The sequence below is a fragment of the Bufo gargarizans genome, chromosome 4 (genome assembly GCF_014858855.1).
Source record: "Bufo gargarizans isolate SCDJY-AF-19 chromosome 4, ASM1485885v1, whole genome shotgun sequence".
In the NCBI taxonomy this organism is placed as follows: domain Eukaryota; kingdom Metazoa; phylum Chordata; class Amphibia; order Anura; family Bufonidae; genus Bufo; species Bufo gargarizans.
The window spans coordinates 187,184,357-187,209,497 of record NC_058083.1 but is presented as its reverse complement, the minus strand read 5'-3'; the positions used below and the strand labels follow the sequence as shown (position 1 = coordinate 187,209,497).

The following is a 25,141-nucleotide window of genomic DNA, read 5'->3' as shown; positions in this document are numbered from 1 at the left end:
ACACAATCATTAATTATTATTTTTTTAAACAACAGTATTAAAATGTTTTTTGGAAAGGTGTAACACATATGTGCAAACAATATTTTTTTGCACATATTATGAATGCACCTGAACCTCTTGAGGTTAATCAGAAACAGATATATTGCGATCTAACTAACTTTCTGATTAACTGCAGGATGTTCAGGTATTGTGTCCATAATAATATGGGAGAAATAAAGCACCCATATTATACCTGTCTGAAAGAGGCCTTAGTTAATTAGGTTCAGGGATTTTTAATTGTTAATTAGGATTACAGTTTTTCTAGGGGGATGAAAGATATAAACTATATGATTTGCACACCTTAATATATTACATTTATGTCATTTTTATGTGTATACCTCTGCTTGGATGTGCATTTTAGGTCCAAATGTCAGTTTTGATGCATATGTTTTAAATCAGGGATGTCAAACTCGTGGCCCTCCAGCTGTTGCAAAACTACAACTCCCATCATGCCTGGGCATACTACAGCTATCAGGGAATGATGGGAGTTGTAGTTTTGCAACATCTGGAGGGCCATGAGTTTGACATCCATGTTTTAAATGATTCCTGGTTGTCAGAAAGTTACCCAAGGGTGGACATTGTTGTCAACAGTCTGAAGGCAACTGCCATTGTCAGGTTGTCTGCTTTCAGTAAATATATAGGTTTTGGAGGTGCACTTACTTTTCAAGGGCTGTAATTAGGGATGAGCGAATCGACCTCGGATGTTACGAAAAAAGGTAATTTTTTTTAAGTTATTACCCAAAGTCTCGCGAGACTTTGCAAAGTAATAACTTCAGCTCATCTGAGCCAATACATTCTAATATTGTACAGCGCACTCACTTCATACAGTATTAAAACGAACCGACTTTGGATGTTTCATCCAAAGTCGATTCGCTCATTCCTAGCTTAATCCCTGTATTTTTATAGGCTTGGTCTTTCTGGCTCTGGAGATTTTCTGAAGAAAGCTGGATATAAATTTAGGCCTAAGTGATATCTATGAACTGTGCACATCTTTGATATGAGCGGGTAAAAGTGTGACAAGCAGAAAGTTATATGGAGCGTACCTCTTAAAAATAAACCTCAAGTTTTATGAAAAATTGCACTGATGCAAAGCTGCATGAGGGTGTCTGTGTATAAAGTGCAGTGGCATTTTGATAATGTGCCAGCTGTCTACTTTCATAGAATATATGGGTATTGGGGAGGGGGGTATAATTTTTAAAAATTTAGTTTAGGTTTTATTGTACATGTCAAAACTGTGAAAATTGTCCGGGCCACCAGAGATGCAAAACTTTGAAACACTCCTGGCAGCAAAAGGGTTAAATTAACTTAACTTATAGGTATCTTCTATGATGCTGTGAATTCAGGTCATAAAACCCACGGGACAGGAGTGGAAATTAAAGAGGGACCCAAGAAAAGTGTAATCTTTTAGGTTCTGAAAAGGCCCATCCCAAAGTCACTTTGCACTTTGATCACTATAACTAGATTTACGGGCAGTGCAGCATAAGCCCTTGGTCACATTTCTGTGTCTGTCTGAATATGTCTGTGAAGGATCTGTGTAGGGCTCCGTGTGTCCGGTCCACATGATGGACCAAAGTAGCATGTCTCTGACCCAGAGTCAGTAAAAAATAAATACAAATCAATGGATACGTGTGCTATCCGTGAAAAATGCAGATAGCACAAGTCAGTGAAAAACAGAAATGTAAACGAGGCCTAAGGGAAGTCCTGCTAATTGCAATGGAAAAGGTTTTCAGAATGAAAGAAAAGGCTTAACAGTGCAAGAATTATATTTTTTGTACTCCCTGTAAAATCCTTTTCTCGTGCATGGCATTGGGGGACACGGCACCATGGGTATATGCCCAGCTGGCACTAGACACAAAAAAAAGTGTTGGCTCCACCCAGGTGGGCAATACCCCTCTGCCAGAGCCGAGAGAGATTAGTCGGTACAAAAGCAGTAGGAACGTCACACCGGAACCAAAAAGGAAAAACCGAAAGCCAACAAGTCTTCAACTGGGGAGACCCGACAACCACTTAGGCAAACGCTGGGACCTCAAGCAAGAAGAAACTCAAGAAGGGTGGGATCTGTGTCCCCCAATGCCTACTATGAGAAAAGGATTTTACAGTGAGTAAAAAAAAAATCCAATTTTCTCGTGCATGGCATTGGGGGACACAGCACCATGGGACATCTAAAAGCAGTCCCCGAGGGAGGGAAGAAAAAAGCGCCATGCCGCAATGTAAAGCATAGCTGCTTGCAGAACCTTGCGCCCCAGACTGGCGTCAGCAGAAGCCAGGGAATGAATATGATAGAACTTAGAGAAAGTGTGAACTGACGCCCAGGTGGCGGTCCGGCAGACCTGGGAAGCTGATGCCTGATGACGCACCGCCCAGGAAGCTCCTACTGCCCTAGTCGAATGTGCGGTCAACCTGGAAAGGGGAGCACGTCCCTTTGCGACATAGGCCTCCTTGACGGCCGACCGAACCCAGCGAGAAATGGTTGCCTTGGAGGCAGGCAAACCTTTACGTGGGCCCGCCGGGACCACAAGAAGAGTCCAAACGACGTCAGGGTTCCGTGAGGCGAAGAGCCCGAACAACATCCAGGCAATGGAGGGATTTCTCCCTAGAGTGAGAAGGATTAGGGCAGAAGGAAGGAAGGACGTCAGGAAGAACCGTCCCGACGGAAGACCGGAAAATTCGATCTTGTATCCGGAGGAGACCACCTCCAGAACCCAAGCGTCCTCCACACTTGCTTGCCAGATATTCTGAAAGGCGAGCAGGCGCCCACCCCCCCACCTTGACCGAAGCGGAGTCATGCGGAAGGTGGCTTAGTGGACTGGGAGCGAGCAGGTTTGGGCTTGGCATGCCAGGAGGGCTTGGCCTTAAAGGAAGGCCTGGTGGACTTCTTGTCAGATCGAGCGGGAGGAGCCAGAGCCCGAAAGGAACAAAAGGACTGCGCCCGAGAGGACGACCCAGGGAAATGGCAGTGGCGAGGCCGATTCTGGGGAAGAAGGGAACTCTTACCACCAGTGGCCTCAGAGATGAGCTCCTCCAAACGCTTCCCACCGAGGAAGGGAAATTAGAGCCTTCTTGGAGGCGGAATCCGCCGCCCAAGAACGAAGTCAGATGGTGCGGCAAATGGCCAGAGTTAGCGGCCGGAGCGGCGGGCCGATTCCGGCGGGCATCGCAAAGAAACTTGGATGCCTGGTAAATTTGAGAGGCAAGCACTGCCAGATCCCCCTGGACAGAGTCTGGAGGTAAGGCTCGGACAAGCTGTTTTGCCCAGATTGCCGCCTCCCGGGTGGCCAAGGCCTGCGCTAACACAGGACTGATGGCGGCACCCGCTGCCACGAACACGGCCAAGGAGTCGACCCGTTTGTCAGCGGGATCCGACAAGGAAGCCGCATCAGCCAGGGGAAGGGTAGTAGCTTTCGCCAGGTAGCAGCATTCGCGAGCAACCTGAGGGTTTACCTGTGGAGGAACCGTCCAGAGATTGAAGGATTCCTCAGATAAGGGACATCCGAGGTCTTGGTAAGATGAAGGCGCCGATCAGGGTGACGGCACTCCTTAGCCAGAAGTGCGTCAAGATCCTTGTGATTCGGGAAAAACCATAGTGGACCGTCTAGAACGGCGGAAGGACACCGACTCCTGGGAGGAGGTCGAAGGATCGTCCTGCACATGGAGCGCGTCCCGGACGGCTCTAATGAGATCTGTAGGGCCGCAGACATTGCCGAGCACCGCTCTGATTCAGAATCAGAAGAGTCCCCAGGAGAGGCGGAAGCGGCTGAAGAAGAAATATTGCCCGTCTCAGACTTATCCGGGGAAGCTGAGGAAGAGTGGGACCCGGCCGAGACCGTACGAGGTCGCTTGCGGGATCGCGTGGCAGAACGAGATCGGACGTCCCCAGCAGGGGGAGTCCCTGCTAGAGGCAGCCGCAATCTGGGCAGGCAGACGGTCCAGAGACTGCGTCAGGGATTGGGAGAGGCTGGCAAGGTTTCCTATGGCTTGGGAGAGGGTAGCAGCCCATTCCGGAATGACTGACACGGAGGGGCCCGCAGGGGCGGCCTGGGCGGACCTGGGGTTGAGGCACTGTGAGCAGAGGGAGTTAGACTGGCCGCATGGGAACTTCCTATTACACAGGGAACAAGCATAATGGGTAGAAATCGTGGCAGGGGGAGTGGGGTCCCGACCAGAGGAAGACATGATGGCAGGATGGAGCCTGTAAGGAAAAAGTCAGCCAAAAAGGCTGCCTACCAGACCCAATGGTGCTGTGTCCCCGACAGAGAGAGCCGATCTCAGTAGCAGAGCAGCAAGATGGCGACCGGGTGCAGGCACTGCAGGAGAAGAGATCCACGTCCGGGAAAGAGCTGGCTGAAAGGAACGCCCTCTGCAAGGCCCGCGCAGAGACAGGGTTGGATGAAAAACCAAGCGCCTCCCAGGGCTCCACCCACGGATGGGAGGGTGAAAAGGGGAGCCCGGGAAGCCAAGAGTGGGCGTGACCAGCGGCCTAGTCGGCCGAAAAAGCTGGGGCCTAAATTAGATAGTGCAGCCGGAAAAAACGGACGGCGGCATCCAGAAGCAGCCGCGGAGCGGAATAGACAGCACCATGGGACATACGACGCCGATGACAAAGACTGCGACAGTGTCATGAAGCCCCCAGAACGACCCCAGAGGTGAGGAACACTTCCTGATTGTGCCCCCAGTGCCGGATTCAGCAAGACATGGGCCACCTTGCAGACACCCTGGCCCCAAACTGACCCCTGGAAGTGGGGGAGATAGGAGGGAGGGACCAAAAATGCTGCAGGCACAAGAAGGCCGTGGGTGAAAGATGGGAGGAGGAGGGAGGGAGGAACTATAAGGTCCCCGCAATGGCTCCGGATCCCTACTTACCTTCCGATGTCTTCAGGCGCAGCAATGACCACCCCCTCGGCAGACTCAACACGGGAGCCGTGGGTCTGCTGGAATTCCACTGCGGAAGCAGTTTCAAGTGGGGACTGGGTGGTTGCCAGGTACCTGAGTTCTCGCCCGCAGGGGGGGGGGGGGGGGGGGGCAACTAAACTGGAACACGAAGGAGCCACCCCTGCAGCAGGCCGAAACCTGCAGAGAAAAAAAGAGAAAACAAAAAAAATAAAAATAAATTTGCAGGATGACCTGCGAAAAAAGATAGCAGGTCATGTCTGCCTCCTACGGACACTAGAACTAGACTGATCTCTCTCGGCTCTGGCAGAGGGGTATAGCCCACCTGGGTGGAGCCAACACTTTTTTTTTTTGTTTCTAGTGTCAGCTGGGCATATACCCATGGTGCTGTGTCCCGCAATGCCATGCACGAGAAATGTCATTCTACTAGCTGACCTTGCATACCAAAACAGAAGCTGTGTGCACAAACTAATTATAGGCAACGGCCAAGATGCAACCCTACAATCAAACATCAGATCCGGATTTTCCAGCTTATGTTATAACCTTAGTATTCAGTGCAGTTCCCAAGGCCAGCAATTATGATGACTGCAGAAGTCCACTATGTGACGTAATATGGTGGTGATAGGCTGCTGCAAGCATGTGATCTCTCATGAACATTGGAGCAGGGTATAGGCTGTCTGGACCTGCACCAGATTTATCACAGTGGTTCAGGCTGGATGAGAAATGAGGTGCAGAACTAGAAATTTTTGTCTACCTTAAAGGGAACCTGTCACCAACTTTGCGCTGCACATACAAACGGCAGAATAAAGTAGAGACAGGAGAGTTGATTTCAGTGGTCTGTCATTTAAAAGTTAAAAGCAAGTGGTTGCCGAGAACAAACATCACAATCATTGCAGACTGGGCCTGGAAAAGAGTCCCGACCACATGAGAAGAGTCCTGGTTATTCATGAATCCCTGCTCTCCTGCTGATGACTGAGTCTTCTACCTAGTTTTATCCTTTCTCACTAGGAGAGAACTGCCAATCATCGGCAGATGGGCGAGAGCAGGAAATTATGTATAACCATGACTCTTCTCAGGTAGATCTGACTCTTTTCAAGGCCTGGGCTGCAATGATTATGATGCTGGTTCTCAGCAACCATATACTGTACTTTTAGCTCATGAGTGACACACCGCTGACATCAGCATTTCTGTCACTATTTTATTCTGCCCTCAGTGAGGTCAGCGGAAAGTTGATGACAGGTTCCCTTTAATACCAACTACTAGTTGACTTACTTTGCAACAGAAATTTAAGGTAGAATTGTAGATAACTTTTGGTGCAGAAAGTTACATCTTAGGCTATGACCCTTTTCCTACTAAACCACAAGCTTTCTGTTAAGCCACAGCCCCTTTGTCAAATTGGTCAAAATTTTAGTGCCACTTCAGAAAATGTCTAGGTGCACTCACAAAATATGGGCCATTGTTTTCTCGCATTAGCAGCATTAACCCTTAGGCATTTTTCTTTTACATTTGGGGTCCTGAAGTGTCCTTTAAATAAATGGGTAACTACAGTTTTGATGTGATTTTGACAGCCCATATAGTAAATTAAGTATTATGTATGACTACAAACGCCCTTTGCAGTTCAGGGTGCAGCTCTTACCAGATAATTCCACCATAAAACAGTGAAAAGATAAAATAAAATGCAATGGAACCCCAGGTGACAAAATGATTTATCCAGGTCCAGAACTGTGTTTCAAGGGCCATCTGCAAAAAGCAAATGAAATCTATTGGTCTTTACACATTTACACAATCCAATGATGCTAAATGAAATGTAATTTCACAGTCTAAAGTGGCTTTCCCAAAATCACAAGTTATGACTTATCGACAGAGAAAGAGTTACAATTCTGATCACTGGGGATACTACAACTCGTGTCCCCAGTTTCATTGGAGTAACAGCCGAATATGTGTACTGCTACTCCATTCAACTGATACCGACCAATTGAGTGCAGTGCTCTTGAATGGAGGGGACGCAGGACCCCTGTTATCATTGATGGGGGTCCAGCAATCAGACCACAGTGATCATACACTTGGTGATAAGTTTTGTGATTGTGGGACAACCTCTTTAAAAAACAGTTTTCAAAGACTTCCTCAGGATAGGTCATCGGTATCTGATCTGTGGGGGTCTAATACACGATCAGCTGTTTGAGAAGGCCCCGACGCTCCTGTGATCGCTGCAGCCTTTCTCGCAGATTACCAAGCACAGCTCTGTATATAGTATAGCGGCTGTGCTTGGTGTCAAGCTCAGCCCCATTCACACTTCTATGAGGCTGAGCTGCACCTAGGCCACGTGACTTTCAAACAGCTGAATGAGTGTCAGATCCTCACCGATCAGATACTGATGACCTATCCTTGAGGATAGGTCATTAGTTATAAAGTCTCCGAAAACCCATTTAAGGCAAAATAGTTTGTTAAACAGCTTTCCTTCAAGTTACAATATTGGATCCAGGATGACCACTGTATGTTGAAACCAATGTAACTTGAGTCTATGGAAAACTGGCAATTTGTTCCAAAGCCCCAAAATGTCATCCGATGATGCAACACAATAAAGATTTAAGAATAATAAGCATATAACTAATACAAATAACACAAGTCCTTACATATAACAGCCAGGAATAGATGCTGGAAATTACTTTCTATGATGAGGACAGTAGCTTCTTCAAAGTCCTGTATAGCACACAATGTCCAGAAGACTTATATGGAGCCGCCTTACCCTGATGTCTAAATGAACAGCGCATCCCGGCACAGACAGGGGGCAGTACCAGACCTGTAGTACCGCAAAGGAGCTACTAGACAACCAACACAGAAGTCCTATTTTATGACTTTTCTAACAGAATTCTGGAGTCCAGGGTAAGAAACTCCCTTCATTATATCAGGAGGCCACAGTATCTTGAGGGACCACTGCTTGAATTAAATGTAATTAAAGATAAATACTCAATAAGTAAAAGAAAGCTCACTTCTGAATTTTGATGACTACCTGGTCCCAGGGCTCAAATTACATTTACCAAGTGCTAAGCTGTTAAGGAAGGGGGGAAATCCGTACTATTAAATTACCCATAATTATTTGTACTATGTATATATGTATATACCTTTCAGTTTGCAATACACTTTATGTACCAGCGTGGTCTGTATTTCTAGATCTTCATTCTAGTCACATGACCCCATCCACTCCACAGGATGGTTCTTCCACCAACATCACATCCATAACACTGCTCTTCTGTCTTCTGGTTCAGAGAGTTCCAGAGTGCATCTTCACCATACTGATTTGCATGTTGTAGCATGTGCTCTTTAACAGAAAGATTCGGACATCGCCTACGGACCACCCATGCAAATCAGTAAGGTAGCGACCCTCTGAAACTGACTGGAATGGACGTGGGGTCATGTGATCGGCGCACATATGGCAATACCACAATGGTACATAATACAGTTAGGTCCATATATATGTGGACAGAGAACATTTTTCTAATTTTTGTTCTGTACATTACCACAATGGATTTTGAACAAAACAATTCAGATGCAGTTGAAGTTCAGACTTTCAGCTTTAATTCAGTGGGTTGAACAAAATAATTGCATAAAATGTGAGGAACTAAAGCATTTTTAAACTCAATACCTTCATTTCAGGGGCTCAAAAGTAATTGGACAAATTAAACAATTGTAAATAAAATGTTAATTGCTAATATTTGGTTGAAAACCCTTTGGTGGCAATGACTGCCTGAAGTCTTGAACTCATGGACTGGACATCTCCAGACGCTGTGTTCACCCCTTTTTAATGCTTGGCCATGCCTTTACTGCAGCGGTTTTCAGTTGCTGTTTGTTTGTGGCCTTTCTGTCTGAAGTTTAGTCTTTTACAAGTGAAATGCTCTATTGCAGGCATGTCCAAACTGCGGCCCTCCAGCTGTTGCAAAACTACAACTCCCAGCATGCCCTAATAGCTGTAAGCTATCCAGGCATGCTGGGAGTTGTAGCTTTGCAACAGCTGGAGGGCCGCAGTTTGGACATGCCTGCTCTATTGGGTTCAGATCAGGTGACTGACCTGGCCATTCAAGAATATTCCACTTCTTTGCTTTAAGAAAATCCTGGGTTGCTTTGGCTTTATGGCTGGGTTTGAGCACACAGTATGTCTCTGAAAACCCCAGAATTCATCCGGCTGCTTCTGTTCAGTGTCATTAAGCACTAGGGGCCCAGCGCCACTGGCAGCCATGCATGCCCAAGCCATCACACTGCCTCTGCCGTGTTTTACAGATGATGTGGTATGCTTTGGATCATGAGCTGTACCATGCCTTCGCCATAAGTTTTTCTTTCCATCATTCTGGTAGAGGTTGATCTTGGTTTCTGTCCGAAGAATGTTCTTCCAGAAGTGTGCCGGATTTTTAAGATGTGCCTTCTTATTATTGAGGCTTATGAGTGGCTTGAACCGTGCAGTGAACCCTCTGTATTTAATTTCATGCAGTCTTCTCCTCATGGCAGATTTGGATATCGCTATGCCTATATCAAGGAGAGTGTTCTTCACTTGGCTGGCTGTTGTAAAGGGGTTTCTCTTTACCATGGTAATTGTTCTTCGATCATCCACCACTGTTGTCTTCCGTGGGCGTCCAGGTCTTTTTGCATTGTCGAGGTCACCAGTGCTTTCTTTCTTTCTCAGGATGTACCAAACTGTAGATTTTGCCAATCTTAATAGTGTAGCAATTTCTCGGATGGGATTTTTCTGTTTTCGCAGATGAAGGATGGCTTGTTTCACCTGCATGGAGAGCTTCTTTGACCACGTTTACTTCTCAGCAAAATCTTCAAAATGCAAGCACTACACCTCAAATCAACTCCAGGCCTTTTATGTGCCTAATTGAGAATGAAATAATGAAGGAATTGCCCACATCTGCCTATGAAACAGCCCTTGAGTCAATTGTCCAATTACTTTCTGTCCCTTTAAAAACAGGGTGCCGCATGTAATGGAGCTGAAACTCCTAAACCCTTCATCCAATTTAATGTGGATACCCTCAAATGAAAGCTAAAAGTCTAGACTTTATGTTCATGTCCATTATATAAATTATAACTTGAATGTGTTTTAGTAAAACAGGAAAAAAATTAAAAAAAATTGTCAGTGTCCAAATATATATATGGACCTAACTGTATATATAAACACAAAGTAATATACAAAATATACCGTATTTTTTGCTTTATAAGACACACTCTCTCCCCCCCCTGCCCAAAAGTGGGGGGAAAATGGCCCTGCTTCTTATAAAGCGAATACTAATAGTACTGGAGGACTGGAAGAAGGTGAAGGCTCTGTACTCACTGCTTACTGGTCCTCGGCTGGGCTGTGGCTGCGCACAGTGTGAAGGTGCTCGGTGACCTCACGCTGTGCGCGTCAGGTCACAACACAGCCACAGCAGGAAGAAGACAGAGCGTGCTGGAGGTGAGGAGCAGGAGAGGTGAGTGCTTTTTTTATTTTAATTTTATTTGATCTGTGGCATGGGGGCTAATAAATGGCACTGGGGACTCATAATGAAGGCTCAAAGATGGCATGGGGGCTCATAGTGGGGGCTGATAAATGGCATGGGAGGGCTGATCTGAGGTCTGATTGAGGGTCGTATTAACATTGGGGGTCTGATTGGGGCTGTCAGATGAGGTCTGATTAACATTGGGTGTCTGATTGCTGGCCTGATCTGAGGTCTAATGAAAAATATTTTTTTCCTATTGTCCTCCTCTAAAACCTAGGTGCATCTTATCATTGGTGCATCTTATAAAGCGAAAAAATACGGCAATTAATAACCCATACTTAATTTTTTTAAGCAACTGATTCCTGGAGTGCAGGTAAACTGCATCCAGACTGCAAGAAACCAAATTCAATTTTATATTTTTCTTTTGGCTGTGAATTGGGAAGAAAATATTCATATGGACATCAGTACTGATACATAAAGGGCTCACAAACTTACTTGACATTTTATGTAGATTTTTTACTGTCAATTGTTCAAAAGAGGGAGGTGAAAGAAAAAGGAAGGTTTGCGAAACTCACCTTCATAGTAACAGTTAAAAGCATGACTGTAAAGACCAAAGTTCCAAATGTCCAGTTTCCAAACATCTAAACAGAAATGTGACAAAGTACTGCATTAGTAACAGTAGTATACACGTCTATGCACACAACTGCAAAAGTGGGGACAAAAGATATATAGGGACATTTACTATGCTATATATAATTTTGTTGCAGTCTTTTTTTTGCAGAAAAATGATCAGCTTTTCCCCCCTTTACGCCACTTTTCTGAAGTGGACCAAAAAGAGGGCTTAATGTGGGCTGGCAGTGGCGGAACAGCACATTTATCTTCATTCATATCAATTTTCTGGTGTGAATAAAGACAAGTCTACAGCAGCTAGAGTGGCGTGCTCCTCTGCATAAATTTGGCATATACTCCGGGTGCGCAGGACAATCAAGACTGGTGAAGAAAATGCTAGTCTCGATAAATGTCCTGCATAGTTTACAAGGATCCTGCTACTACAGTAAAATAAGATAATAATAAAACTGCTGGTTTGTGGGACCAGTGATGGAAGTTAGGGTAGGAATATACCTCCTGTTTTAATGTTTTTTTGTTTTTTTTTCCAATAAGACACCCCCTGTCCATACAAAGATTAGGGCATATGTTCGTGGGGTTGCTGGTGCTTGAGAGGCAGTAACAGCAATCAACTGATCATTTTTCCTTCTTATTTATTTTTTTACTTTACTGTTCTTTTAAGGACGTTTCAAATTCTTATAGCTGCTGCACAGAGATCTCTTGTAGCAACACAAAACAGAGGGAATTTAACAAACTACACACCGTATAGGCCCCATTCACACGACCTTATGGCTGTCGTGCAGGGTTGTGGACTGCAAACAGTGGGTCCGCAGTACACAGGCACTGGCTGTGTGAACTCCGTGCTGCAGATGCAGACCCACTAACTTAAATGGGTCTGTGATCTGCAGAATACGGTGAGATAGGACAAAGGCATAGATCTCTGAAGTCTCTCCGTGGGCTTTCTGGTCCATGCCTCAGCACCGAAATCCGCAGTATTTTGCGGATTGCAGACCCACCGCAGCAGAGTTCACACAGCCAGTGCCTGTGCATTGCAGACCGCTATTTGCAGTCTGCAGCATGGGCACCGTGACCATACGGTTCTGTGAATTAGCCCTTAGACTATAAATGAATGCACAAAAAAGCTCCACCATTCGAGACTTTCCAAAGTAGTTATGAGAGGTGCAAATATAAGTGCGTAAATTGATCAAAAACATCAATACTGCTAAACTACTCCTCTCTTACAGCGATACTCTTACCAGTTGCCTGATAGGTTTCAGTATCTGAAGGCATGCATAGCATGGAAAGGAGGAAAAATGAAGAGAAGTGGAGGCAAGAGATAAAGCAAAAGAACATAGAGATGGATATTCAAATGGAGGTCACTAGCTGTATGGTTAAGTGTTAATAGAATAGTCATTGTCTAGGCACCGTTATAATTTGCTTTACAAAGTACCACAAAGTAAAACAACTACTGTATTTAATGCATAAATGGCTACATTTAAATTTTTTTTATTGTTGCAATTTATACGTATCTAAAAATAATGCAAATAGTCTTGATGAACCCTTTACTAAACAACGTTTTGTTTATCCTTTTACATTTTTAACATAATCCGTCCCCCATAAGATCATATATCACTTCTGGTGGGAATTCCCTCTTTAAAAGGTTATTTTGTAGTTTACCACTGATAGGGGCATTCATAGAAAAACCAGCTACATGTGAACTGTCTCCAGTAGTGACACTAGCAGAGCTGAGTTTACCAAGACCCAGCAGCTCTGCCATGCCAGGATGGATTGTCATTGGCTGTACTCTCTTCGCTGTGCAAGCTCCAATACAGAGGCACTTCTGCCTTCTCCTCAGGATGCCTGGCCGTCTCAGAATAGGTCTACAGCTCCTATGCAGATCTATGCGTCTCTATGGTGCCTCATCAGATTTGTCTCTCAATTTAGCAGGAGTTGTTACAGCAGTGACGGACCACTGAAATCATGGGGTCTGTCACCACAGTATGCTGCCCTGCAGTGAGCTCATGGGCTCCCTTTAAAGGTATCTGCATGTTACATATTATATGCGGTTTTTCTGTATGGATTTCTTTGTGCAGAAAATGCAGTACCAGCAAAGTGAATGAGATTTGCCAAATCTCATGTATACATTGAGTATTTTGTATGAGCGGAAATTGACCTGCTGTGTGGATTTTAAAATGTGGAGTGGTTTTCAAAATAGACTTCAATATGGTTCTTAACCTCCTAACAGTGACATTTAAATTGGAAAAACCCTCCTAAAAATGTCTTTTTTTTTGTGGATTTTTAATGTGTGTCTGCAGTAAATCTTGTTGGTGCACAACTCAGGGGACACCATAGCATTTTTAACCTCTTAGTGACCTAATTAATTTTATGTTTATTTCCATCTCAAATATTGGGGACATATCGCTAGGATATGCCCCCCATTGACTAATAAGTGCGGGTCCCACGGCAATGAGAAAGGAGGCCTGAAAGTTGTGGAGGGCAACTGCACATGCGCAGCCACCCTCCATTCATTTCTATGGGGCCACCAAAAATAGCCAAGCACTATTTCCGTCGGCCTCCATAAAAATGAATGGGAGCAGTACGGTGCGCTCCCATTCAGTACTATAAGGAGAGAGCTTGTTGGCCAGACCCAGTGAAACCCTGGGTCCTCCCGGCCACCACCTTCCCCGCTCCATTCTCTGTGTAGGTGCGGGTCCCAGTGGTCCCTATGAAACAATGGGGCATATTAAAGTGACATGCCCCCATTGTCTCAGATGGGAATACCCTTTTAATATTTTCCCCGTTTGCGTTCTAGCAGTCATTTTTTTTCTTCTAAATTTTATTTTTTTATTTTGAGGGATTATTTGTAGGTTTTTTTGGGAACCATTTTGGCGTACATATAGTGTAGTAAATAACTTTATTTTTAGGGGGAAGAAAAAAACGGCAATGTTTACATTATTTTGTCAAATTTATTTTCAGCGTTCACTGTGTTTTAAAAATAACGTTATGTGTGTCACTGTAATGATGATAATGTCACATTTCTATATATTTTTTCTTTTTTTTCCTTTCCTCCTACAGCCCGTCAGCTCTGCAACTGCTCCCCCTCCTCCTCCAGTCTGGAGGAGGTGGGGGTGGCTGCTTTAGCTGCTCATATCTCTGGTTTGGTACCAGCTACAGATATGGGCTTTGCGTGGTTTGAAAGCTAGCATTTCAAGCTTTCAAATAATACCAGAATACACAGCATTATCTTCAGTACATGAGAAGATATCACTGTTAGATATCGGGATGCAGTAAATACAGCTGAAAGTGAAAGTAGGTTTTCAAGGTGAATATTCCTGACTCAATTTCTAACAGTGATTTCTCCAGTTTAGCGTGGAGTAAGGCTGAATTCACACGTCCGTGAGATACCGGACTGGCATCCTCCTGAGTGCAGGAGCGCACGGCATCATTGGTTGCTATGACGCCGTGCGATTCGTGCCGCAGCTTCTGTACAGCAATACACTGGTATAGATCATACAAGTGTATTGCTGTACAGCAGCAGCAGCGCGAAGCGCACTGCATCATAACAATCAATGATGCCGTGCGCTCCTGAATTTAGGAGAATGCCAGTCCGGTATCTCACGGACGTGTGAATTCAGCCTAATGCTGTCATTTTGGTCTTGTATGAAAGCCTGGAATACCAGCTTTCCAACCAGTCCAATGCTTATACCATTCAGAAGATATCAGCAGCTAAAGCGGCCCTCCCCCTCCACTTCTGCCCTAGCCAGGAGCAAAACTGTTCAGTGGTTAAAATAAACAAAAACAAAATAAATAAATACATTTATAATAATAATAATAATAATAATAATATATATAATAAATCAACACAAAAACTGATAAAAAAGTGCAGATTTATGTGCGTTTTTTTTAAGTGGCTTTTTTGTTTTCAGGCCGATTTTCTGCATACAAATATGCAATATGTGCAGGTACCCTAGGGGTATGTTCACATGACAGATTTAGAAAACACGCTGAAAAACAAACAATCACTTTTGAGTGAATTTTTTCAGCTTCTCATTCATTTCAAAGGGAGACTCAGGGCAGAATCCATTCGAAGATTCTGCTCCTTTTTTCATGCAGTTTTTTTTTTTTTTTGCGTGGAAAAAAGAAAGCCCTTTAAGGCTACTTTCACACTTGCAGCAGGACGGATCCGACAGGCTGTTCACCCTGTAGGATCCGTCCTGCGGCTATTTCGCCGTGCCGCCGCTCCGTCCCCATTGACTAATGGGGACGTGGGCGGAGCTCCGGCGCAGCACAGCGAAAGGCCGCCGAACTAAAATTACTGCATGTCAGGCTTTTTAGACAAGCGAACGCCCAATGTCGCGCGTTCCCGGAAGTCTATGTACGGGAACGCGCGACAAGACGCCCCAAAGAAGCTCATGTACTTCTTGGGGCATCGGGCGTTTTACAGCGCGATCGTACGCGCTGTAAAACGCCCAGGTGAGAACCATTCCCATAGGGAATCATTGGTTTCTCCTTGTTGAGCGTTTTACAGCGTGTAGGAACGCGCTGTAAAACACTCAGGTCTGAACCCAGCCTAAGGTTTTTTTGGGCATGGAAAATATTAGCTTGCTTGCAAGACAGCAATGTTGTTTCCTTAGTTAGTGCTGCTGTCCCACCTCTTTTCACTGTCTATCAGCTGCAGAGGATGCCTGAGTGGGACTTACAGAACATAAAGAGGACCTTTCACTTGTAAAAACAAGGTGAACCAAGTATGCTGACATGTAGAGCGGCGCCCGGGGATCTCACTGCACTTACTATTATCCCCGGGCTCCACTCCGTTCTCCCGTTATGCCCTCCGGTACCTTTGCTCTGTAAGTTATAGTAGGCGGTGTCTGCCCTTGTCCTGTGGGCCTCTCCTTCTCTTAGGCTGCAGCGCTGGCCAATCGCAGCACACAGCTCACAGCCTGGGAGAAAAAAAAAACTCCCAGGCTGTGAGCTGTGCGCTGCGATTGGCCAGCGCTGCAGCCTAGGAATGTCTTCAGACTAACATTTTGTTATGTTGCTGCCTTGTGCTAAAATAAAAAGTTTTACCCCATCATTCTGGACTCAATGCTCCTTAATGAGACAGTGAAAACAGAATATTCAAAATCTTTACAAATTTATTAAAAAGGGAAAATGAAAATGTTGCATTGACATAAGTATTCAGAGCCTTTACTCAGTACTTAGTTGAAGCACCTTTGTCAGTGATTACAGATCCAGTCTACTTGGGTACGATGCCACAAGGTTTGCAGACCTGGATCTGGGGATTTTCTGCCATTCTTCTCTGCAAATCCTCTCGAGCTCTGTCAGGTTGGATGAGGACTGTTGGTGGATAGCCATTTTCACATCTCTCTCCAGAGATATTCGATTGGGTTCACGTTGTCCCTAAGCCACTCTTATATTGTCTTGGCTGTGTGCTTAGTGTCACTGTCTTGTTGGAAGGTAAACCTTCTTCCCAGTCTGAGGCCGAGAGGTTTTCATTAGGAATATCTCTGTACTTTGCTCCATTCAGATTTCCCTCAAACCTGACAGGTCACCCTGCCCCAGCCACTGAAAAACATCCCACAACATTTCGCTGCCACCAATATGCTTCAATGTATGGATGGTATTGGGCACATGATGAGCAGTAGCTTGTTTCTACCAGGTATGATGCTTAGCACTCTGGCAAAAAAGTTCAATCTTGGTTTTAGCAGACCTGAGAATTTTTTATTATTTTTTTTTTACAAACTCCGGGTGGGCTTTCATGTCTATTATTGAGCAAAGGCTTCTTTCTGGCCACTCTGCCATTAATCCCAGATTGGTGGAGTGCTGAAGTGATGGCTGACCTTCTGGAAGTTTCTCCCATCTGCACACAGGATCTTTGGAGGTCAGCCAGAGTGACCATTGAGTTCTTGGTCACCTCTCTTACCAAGGCCCTTCGCCTCGATTACTTACTCTGGAGTGGCTAACCAGCTCTAGAAAGAATCCTAGTTGTTCCAAACATCATCCTTTTAAGAATTATAGAGGCCTGTGTGCTCCTGGAAACTTTCAGTGCAGGAGATACTTTTTGTACCCTTCTCCAGATATGTGCCTCCACACAATCAGGACTCTGAGCTCTATTGGCAGTTCTTTCCTCCTCATGGTTTGGTTTTTGCTCTGATATGTATTGTCAGCTGTGAGGCTTTATATAGACAGGGGTGTGTCTTTCTAAATCATGCCCAGTCAACAGATTTTAGTGCAGGTGTACTCTGAACAAGGAGTAAAAACAACTCCAAAAGGAGCTAAATTTCAAGTGTCATAGCAAAAGGGTCTGAATACTTATGTCCATCTGAAATTTTAGTTTTTCCTTTTTAATAAATTTGAAAATATTTGTAAAATTTTGTTTTCCACTTTCTCACTTTTTTATTTCAGTACAAAGCCACTACATAAAGTGTAAAAAAAAAAAAAAAAAAAAAAAAAAAAAAAAAAAAAGTGAAAGGGTCCGAAAACTCCAAACGCATTGCATATGGTGCATGTGTGTAGCATAAATATGCTATGTGTGTACAGGTCATCAATACCATTACATTCAGACACCGTAAGACACTGTGCCTGGTCCATCAGTAAATTTCCTGGTGACAGGTTCCCTTTAACACAAAATACTGCAGGAAAATATATTAACACATATATAAGCATGCTCAGTAGCACCCCGTCTATCCTAGAACTGTTCATAGATCCTCTTTTACAAATGTGTGCATACAGCTTTGCACTCCTTACAGAAGCAAGGCGTAGAGCCATATTGAAATATACTATTAATCAGTGAAAACTGGGGCATTCAGTTATGTAATAAAAACGTAATTATGTCACTTTCGGTATCACCCATAAAATCTTTTAACATTAAAAAAAAAAAAAAAAAAACATCTTCAGCACAAGAATGTGGTGTTTAAATTAAAAAATGAAGCATGCCCACAGATGAACACCTGAAAATGTTCAGATCTCCTGTAAGTGTCTCATGGAAACAGAGAATATTATGTATACCATCTAAGGGCTGTTTCACACGAGCGGATGCAGTGCGTGACATCCGCTCCGTGAATGACAGCCAAGACCCGATGCAGACTGCAGAAGCACAGAGCATTAACATGATTGATAATGCTTCGTGCCTCTCTGTGATCTCTTTACTACGAAATCACAGTGAGATAAAGTTGTCATTGTGATTTCGTAGTAAAGAGGTTACAGAGAGGCACGAAGCATTATCAATCATGTTAATGCTCCGTGCTTCTGCTGTCCGCATCAGGTCTTGGCTGTCAGTCACGGAGCGGATGTCACGCACGGCATCCGCTCGTGTGAACCTTACATATTCTCTGTTTCCATGAGACACTTACAGGAGATCTGAACATTTTCAGGTGTTCATCTGTGGGCATAAGAAATGTCAACTGAATGGAAAATCTGGGCAATAAGTGAAAGATTTATATTAATATAGGATGAAAAAAAACATTCCTGACTCCACACGAGGAGTAAATGTTCATTTTAAAAGAAGTCAGGAAAAACTTTCAAAAAAGAATTATACAGCCATTCAGACATGTATGCAGTCTGTATTGTGAAATGTGGACATATTGTCTTACAAGTCTCTCTTACAAATCTTTTCTAAAGTAAGGCCTCATGCACACGGCCATTGTGTGTTTTGCCGTCCGCAAATTGCGGAACGGCACGGACAGCCATTGATATAACTGCCTATTCTTGCCCGCAAAACAGATAAGAATAGGACGGGTTATATTTTTTTTGCGGACCACGGAACGGAGCAACAGATGCGGACAGCACAAGGAGTGCTGTCCGCATCTTGTGCGGCCGCATTGAAGTGAATAGGTCCGCATTCAAGCCGAAAAATGTGGCTCGGATGCGGACCAAAGAAACGGTTGTGTGCATGAGGCCTAAGGAAGATAGCCGTTCACAATTTTCAACATGTGCCTTCAAATATATTTTACTACAATACTATATAAAATACTAAGCACGTAAAAGGGGTTTTCCACCTTCAACCTTAATTTTAGCTAGAGCCAAAACAGTGCTGTACCTGAAGTGAAAGGCTTGGAAACATGTCTGCACTGAGGCTAGGGACTGACTGCAGCAGGAGTCTCTGTGACTGTCTGAAAGTTTACAAGCTGCACAGACCCGTGGCACTGAAATTGAGCTGTATGGAGCAAGTGAGTGCCCCTGACCCTTTTTTTTTTACTTTAGTGATAGTGCTGTCCTGGTCCTACCTAAAATTGGGGTTGAAGCTGGAAAACTCCCTTAAGGTACATTAAAAAAATATTGGTTTATTTTTTCAATATTCTGTAGCTACCCCTAGGGACTGAGCATTCCTGCCTAGCTTGTTGTTACCAGGGTGCACAACCCCTGCCCTGCACAGCCACAGTTTGTGGCCCCTGTCCTACTGGACAGGAACACATATGATCAATATCTGCCTGTGAGATCAGCCATTATTCCTACCCATTCACCTTGCATGGGCTTGCTTAACTGGCCAATGTAAGCACCAGTCAACCTTTTTTTTTTTTTTTTTTTGCAACAATGAAATAGAATTACTTGAAAATGTGTCCCTCAGACTGAAAAAAAAAGTTGTGCATCCCAGATTTGTAACATGTACTACCGAAATTTAATTTAATCTGCTTTTCAACCTCGGTAACAGGTTGGGGAAGTCTTTTAAATTGTGCTAAATCACTAAATATGTTGGTTGTAAAAATTACCACTTCAGTTGCCTCTCTGGCCAAAACTTTTGTTTGTAAATGGTCACATGCACCATCAATAAAATAATAACGAAAAAAAGCTAAAAACACTGAACTAGCACATACCTGGCCATTTCCAAGGAGAGATGTATCTTTAACCATAAGAAAGTAAGACCCAAAAAAGAAGATAAAGGCATGCCCAAAGCCTAGAAAGGTCCAGTAAAGGAACGGTTTAAAACCGAGAAGGGCATTTTTGCTTATGTCTCTGTAGAAATAAGAAATAAAAAAAACACATAACTTAAATGATGAAGAGAACTAAAAATATGCTTAGAGTAACTAGAAAAGAAAATATGAATGTTGGATGTACTATGGGGGTCATTTATGTTTTAGATGACGGTTTTAATACCCTTTTAGCTGGTCTGCAAGCCCGCACCCTGCCCATGCCAAGCTTTTTTTTTTAGACCTGGCATAAACAGAGAAAAATCGAAGATTGAGGCGCAAATAAACTTTGTGCCTCTATCTGCTACAGATACACACCAAAAAGTGGAATGTGCCAGTTAGCAAATGACCCCTATGATCTTATCTTCCGACACACCATTATTTATCTTGATTGTGTTGCTAGGGATGTTTGCTATACATTGAACAGTAATGTCTAACGCCCCTGACAGAAAATCCAACGACTCATTTACATGGACCAACTGAGGAGGCAAAGATCGGGAAGAAACTGTTCCTCCCCAATAACTGTCTGCTTGTCAATGGTGGTAAGAGTTGCATTTACATGCAGAAATCGCCTGCACTGCTGTTGCTTGTCCCCCATACAGAGTCACTATTTTTCGGAAGCACATCGTTTACACATCACGATCTGCTGCCCAGAAACTATGAATTTGGTGTCCACATAAACGATTGTTTCACCAGTCATGGATCTGCAAAAATGCTTCCATTACAATAATACAACCGCACGCATCCGTCTTGAACGAATGCGGTTGTATTAGGTCTTCTATAGCAAGGACGGATCCGTCTTGAACACTATTAAAAGTCAATGGGGGACGGATCCGTTTTCTATTGTGCCAGAGAAAACTGATTTGTTTGGCTCAGTCTCGTCAGACGGACACCAAAACGCTGCAAGCAGCAGTTTGGTGTCCGCCTCCAGAGCGGAATGGAGACTGAACGGAGGCAAACTGATGCATTCTGAGCGGATCCTTTCCCATTCAGAATGCATTAGGGCAAAACTGATCCGTTTTGGACCTCTTGTGAGAGCCCTGAACGGATCTCACAAACTGAAAGCCAAAACGCGTGTGTGAAAGCAGCCTTATTTATTTTGGGTCGGATATCGGGGTCTAACGTGAGGATCCAATATGGGGGTCTCATCTGAGGATTGGATATGGGGGGTATGAAGATCTGATATGGGGGTCTGATCAGAAAGTAAAGAATATTTATTGTACTGGGACACATTGTAAAGGTTTTTTTTTGTACTGGTGAATATTGCAAAAGGATATTTTTCTACTGGTACACATTATAAAAGGAGAATTATTACTACTAGGGGACTACGGGAACATGATTACTAGTACGGGCACAATGGGGGCATTATTTCTATTGGGGGCACTGTTAACACTAAGTGCACTCTGGCAGATAATCATTTCTATTAGTGGGACATTGGGGAGCACTATTACTGTGGGGGCATCCTGGTACAGTATCAGCTTAGTACAATTATTTTTAGGGGACGTTACGTTTACACTATTCGTGTCAGCGACACTATTTGCTGGACGCATTTATTTTTTAGGGCACTGGGTGCCAATAATTACTGAAGGGGGCACTTTTTGTTGTGCACTAGTATTTTCAGGTGGTAGGATGAGTGAAAAATAGGAAACCAAGATGTCTTTTTGTCAAACTTTGCAGAGACAAGAGATGGCTGAAAGAAACCATCATAGTCTGGTCTGAATGGAGAAGAGGAGAAAAGAGAACGTCTACATCAGAGGAGAAGTTACTGGATAGAAGATATGTGGTGCTGCATTTCCCTGTATGTTTTCTAAGTATGTCTAACAGTAGGGCTAGAGAGAAGGGGTTAGGTTGAGAATTTGCCATGGAAGGGTGCCATTTCAATTTTTGCCCCAGGCAGCAGAAAGGATAGGTGCACCCCTGCAGTTCTAAAACCTCCTGACTCCTCACACTGCCTGTACTATCTTTTGGTGCAGAGTCTCCAGTGTAGTTCTGTGATATGTAGCATCACACTGGTATCCCTGCCTCCTGCATGTAAGAGCTGACAGGGGACAGTGAGGTGACAGACAGGCTCAAGACCACATCACACAGGAAAACAGAGGGGATAGCAGCTGTGTCACTGATCTGTTATGGCTGCTCGTACATAGAGCAGTTCAGTGTGGTGAGGCTCCGCTCCCTCCGTCTCTGTAAAGCCAGTCATGATGGGAAATGTAGGATTCATTAGGAAAACCATATCTTAGGGGAGAAGGAATCTAAATGGTTGCCATCCCACAAATTACACACAAAATAAAACAGGTAGTCACAAGGCATACACAAGAGCCTCTACCTTAGGCCTCTTGCACACAAACATATGTATTTTGCGGTCCACAAAAAACTGATCCGCAAAAAATATGGATGACATTCGCGTGCATTCCGTATTTTGTGGAACGGAACAGCTGGCCCCTAATAGAACAGTCCTATCCTTGTCCAAAATGTGGGGAAAAAATGGAACGACACGGAAAGAAAATACATTTGTGTGCAAGAGGCCTTATTATTTAGCAAAAGCCTATCCTGCACTATCCAGCATAGCAAAAAAATAAATCCTGAAGTGCTTCTTTAACAAAACGATGGTACACTACTCACCTATAGAGACCAGGTTTGGTGTGTAAGACATGTGGGTGCACATGTTGTTCAAACAGACTGTACATCAGAATTGGTAAGGAAGTGAAACAAATATTGTACAAAGTCAGATACACACTGTCATACAGTGTCTGCAGATGAAAGAGAAAAAAAAAAACATTCATAATTGTAGTATCGGTCAAGCATTTCACCTAGTCTGCTTTGTAATAATCTCACTACATAAGGGCACCAAAAACCTACACAACATTGAATTCGAACAATGCTTAAAGTGGTTCTGCAGCTTTTTCCTCTGGATAGATCAGCGAGGATCAGACACCTGGGACCCCCGCCGATAAGCTCTTCGAGAAGGCAGCTGCGCTGCTAGCAGTAGCGCTGCGGCCTCCTCGTTGCTTCCTGCAGGCCCAGTGAACGAGGATTAGCCTCACCCAGGCCAGAGATATTAGTTGTGAGGTCACTGGGCCAGCGGGAAACGAGAAGGCGCTGCAGCACTACTGGTAGTGCAGCTGGCTTCTCAAACAGCTGATCGGCGGGGTTCCCAGGTGTCCGGAGGATAGCTCATTAGTAAGAAACAGCCGCAGGACCCCAGTATCCAGGCAGCATCCACTAATAAATATCAAACAGCCAGCCTGTATACAAATATATGTAGAACTTGCCTTACTAGGAATATACAGCCCAAAAGGGACAATACTTATAAGGGTTTACTCACAATTCAGCATCTGATCAGTGTTTTTCATTTGTTTATTTTTAAGACAAAATCAGGCGAATATTGAAGAAAGAGAAGAAGTAGAAATGTTTCTATTTAATTTATCTGTATTTACAATCCTCTCTAAGGGTCCATCCACACGGATCCGCAATACATCCGGTCGGCACCCCCATAGAACTGCCTATTCTTGTCCACAATTGCGGACAAGAATAGGACATGTTCTCATTTTTTCCAGGGCCGCGGACCGGAAGATCGGGGGTGCGCTCCGGAAATGCAGGGGCGGAGAGCACGTAGTGTGCTCTCCACATCCATACCCATAGAGCATAAATGGGTCCGCACCAGTTCCGCAATTTGCAGAATGGATGCGGACCCATTATACGAACGTGTGAATGGAGCCTTAGATTTGGATTAAAAATAGGAAAAAAAAAAACCACAGATGAAGTACTGGAGTGTGAATGAGGCCTAAAGGTGGACAAGTCTAAACAGTTTTCAAAAGTTATTGAGCAATGCAAGCACGGCAAAACCTCTCAGGCACGTGTGCACTAGATGGATTATTATACGATGCTCTTTGAACTTAAAGGGGTTGTACCATCTCAGACATTAGGGGCATATCGCTAGGATATACCCTCAAATGTATGATGGGTGCGGGTCCCACCTAAACTTCGAACGGAACTGGTCTATGGGCGGCCGCCCTCCACCAATAACCAAGTAGGAAACTCTGCTATTTTCGGAAGTCCCATTAAAAAGAAGTTGTGGAGCACCGTGCAAGCGTGGCCATGGCTCCATTCAATTCTATGGGGCTGACAGAAATAGCTGAGCCAGCACTCAGCTATTTTCGTCACTCTCATAGGAATAAATGGAGGGCGGAGGATACTTAGTTCTATCTTACCAAGGAAAAGGTGAGATGGGACAATCCCATTAAAGGTAATCTGTCAGCAGTACTGAAGATAAGGGGCCAGATTTATCATTACTCTGACAGCTCACTCCACTTTCAAGTCAGACTTATGATCGCCCCTTTAAGACTGTAATAAATGTGGTTTGACGGTAGCAGTTTATCCATCAGTAAGCAGCTTTACAAAAGTCGCACATCTTTACGAAAAAGTCTCATGTTCTATTAAAAAGTCTCATAAGATAAGCATGGTCCTCCCTGGAGTGAAATTGTGACTTTTTTGCGACTTTTTAAATAGTCCCAATAGTAAATCTGTCTAGAGAGATTCATTTACATAAGAAAACACGCCCACTTTCAGAAAACTGGCGAGCATAGTGCAAAGCAGAAAAAAAAGTCGCAAAATTGTGCGCAGTTTTAGCGTTTGCGCATTTTTTGGGGGACTTTTTCACTTAATTATTCTGACCTGAGCTAATGATAAATCTGGCCCAAGGAGTCCAGATCACAAGGTTTAATTTTCCTACTGCCTCCCATTCCTCTTGCTGTCAGCACCCAGAGATGGTTTGAAATACATTGTCAGGACTGCCGTTCATGTGCACACGAGTCCTCTCCATTATGTTAGAACAGCGCCGAAGTCTGGACTTTGTACTTTAGTGCAGATTTGAGCGCTGACAGTGAGGGAACCACGGGCAGTAGGAAAATGAAAATAAAAATAGTTATGTGGCCTACTAAGGGTACTTTCACACTAGCATTTTTGTTTTCCGGTATTGAGTTCCGTCACAGGAGCTCAATACCGAAAGAAAAAAAAAGAAAAAACTGATCAGTTTTATCCTAATGCATTCTGAATGGAGATTCCGTTCAGTATGCAACAGTTCAGTCCCTCTTATGTTTTTTAGATGGAGAATATACCCAGCCAAAAATACTGAACACTTGCCGGAATGCTGGAGCCGGCATTTACGGCATTAAGTGTTCCGGCAAAACGAATGCGGCTTTCCGGTCTGCACAGACCTTTAAAAATGCAAAAAAATAA

General features: G+C 44.1%; 1 protein-coding gene across 4 annotated transcripts in view; it reads right to left on the bottom strand.

Moving 5' to 3' along the window:
* The window catches only part of ATP11B (ATPase phospholipid transporting 11B (putative)), a 118,024-nt gene that overhangs the window by 26,364 nt on the left and 66,519 nt on the right, over positions 1–25,141 (bottom strand). For all 4 annotated transcript variants that reach the window (XM_044288641.1, XM_044288642.1, XM_044288639.1 and 1 more), the window contains exons 24-27: positions 22,526–22,653; positions 19,814–19,952; positions 10,970–11,035; positions 6,563–6,666 (exon numbers count right to left, since the gene is read on the bottom strand). In XM_044288641.1, the coding sequence (XP_044144576.1) occupies positions 6,563–6,666; positions 10,970–11,035; positions 19,814–19,952; positions 22,526–22,653 (437 nt within the window). The remainder of the gene's footprint in view (positions 1–6,562; positions 6,667–10,969; positions 11,036–19,813; positions 19,953–22,525; positions 22,654–25,141) is intronic.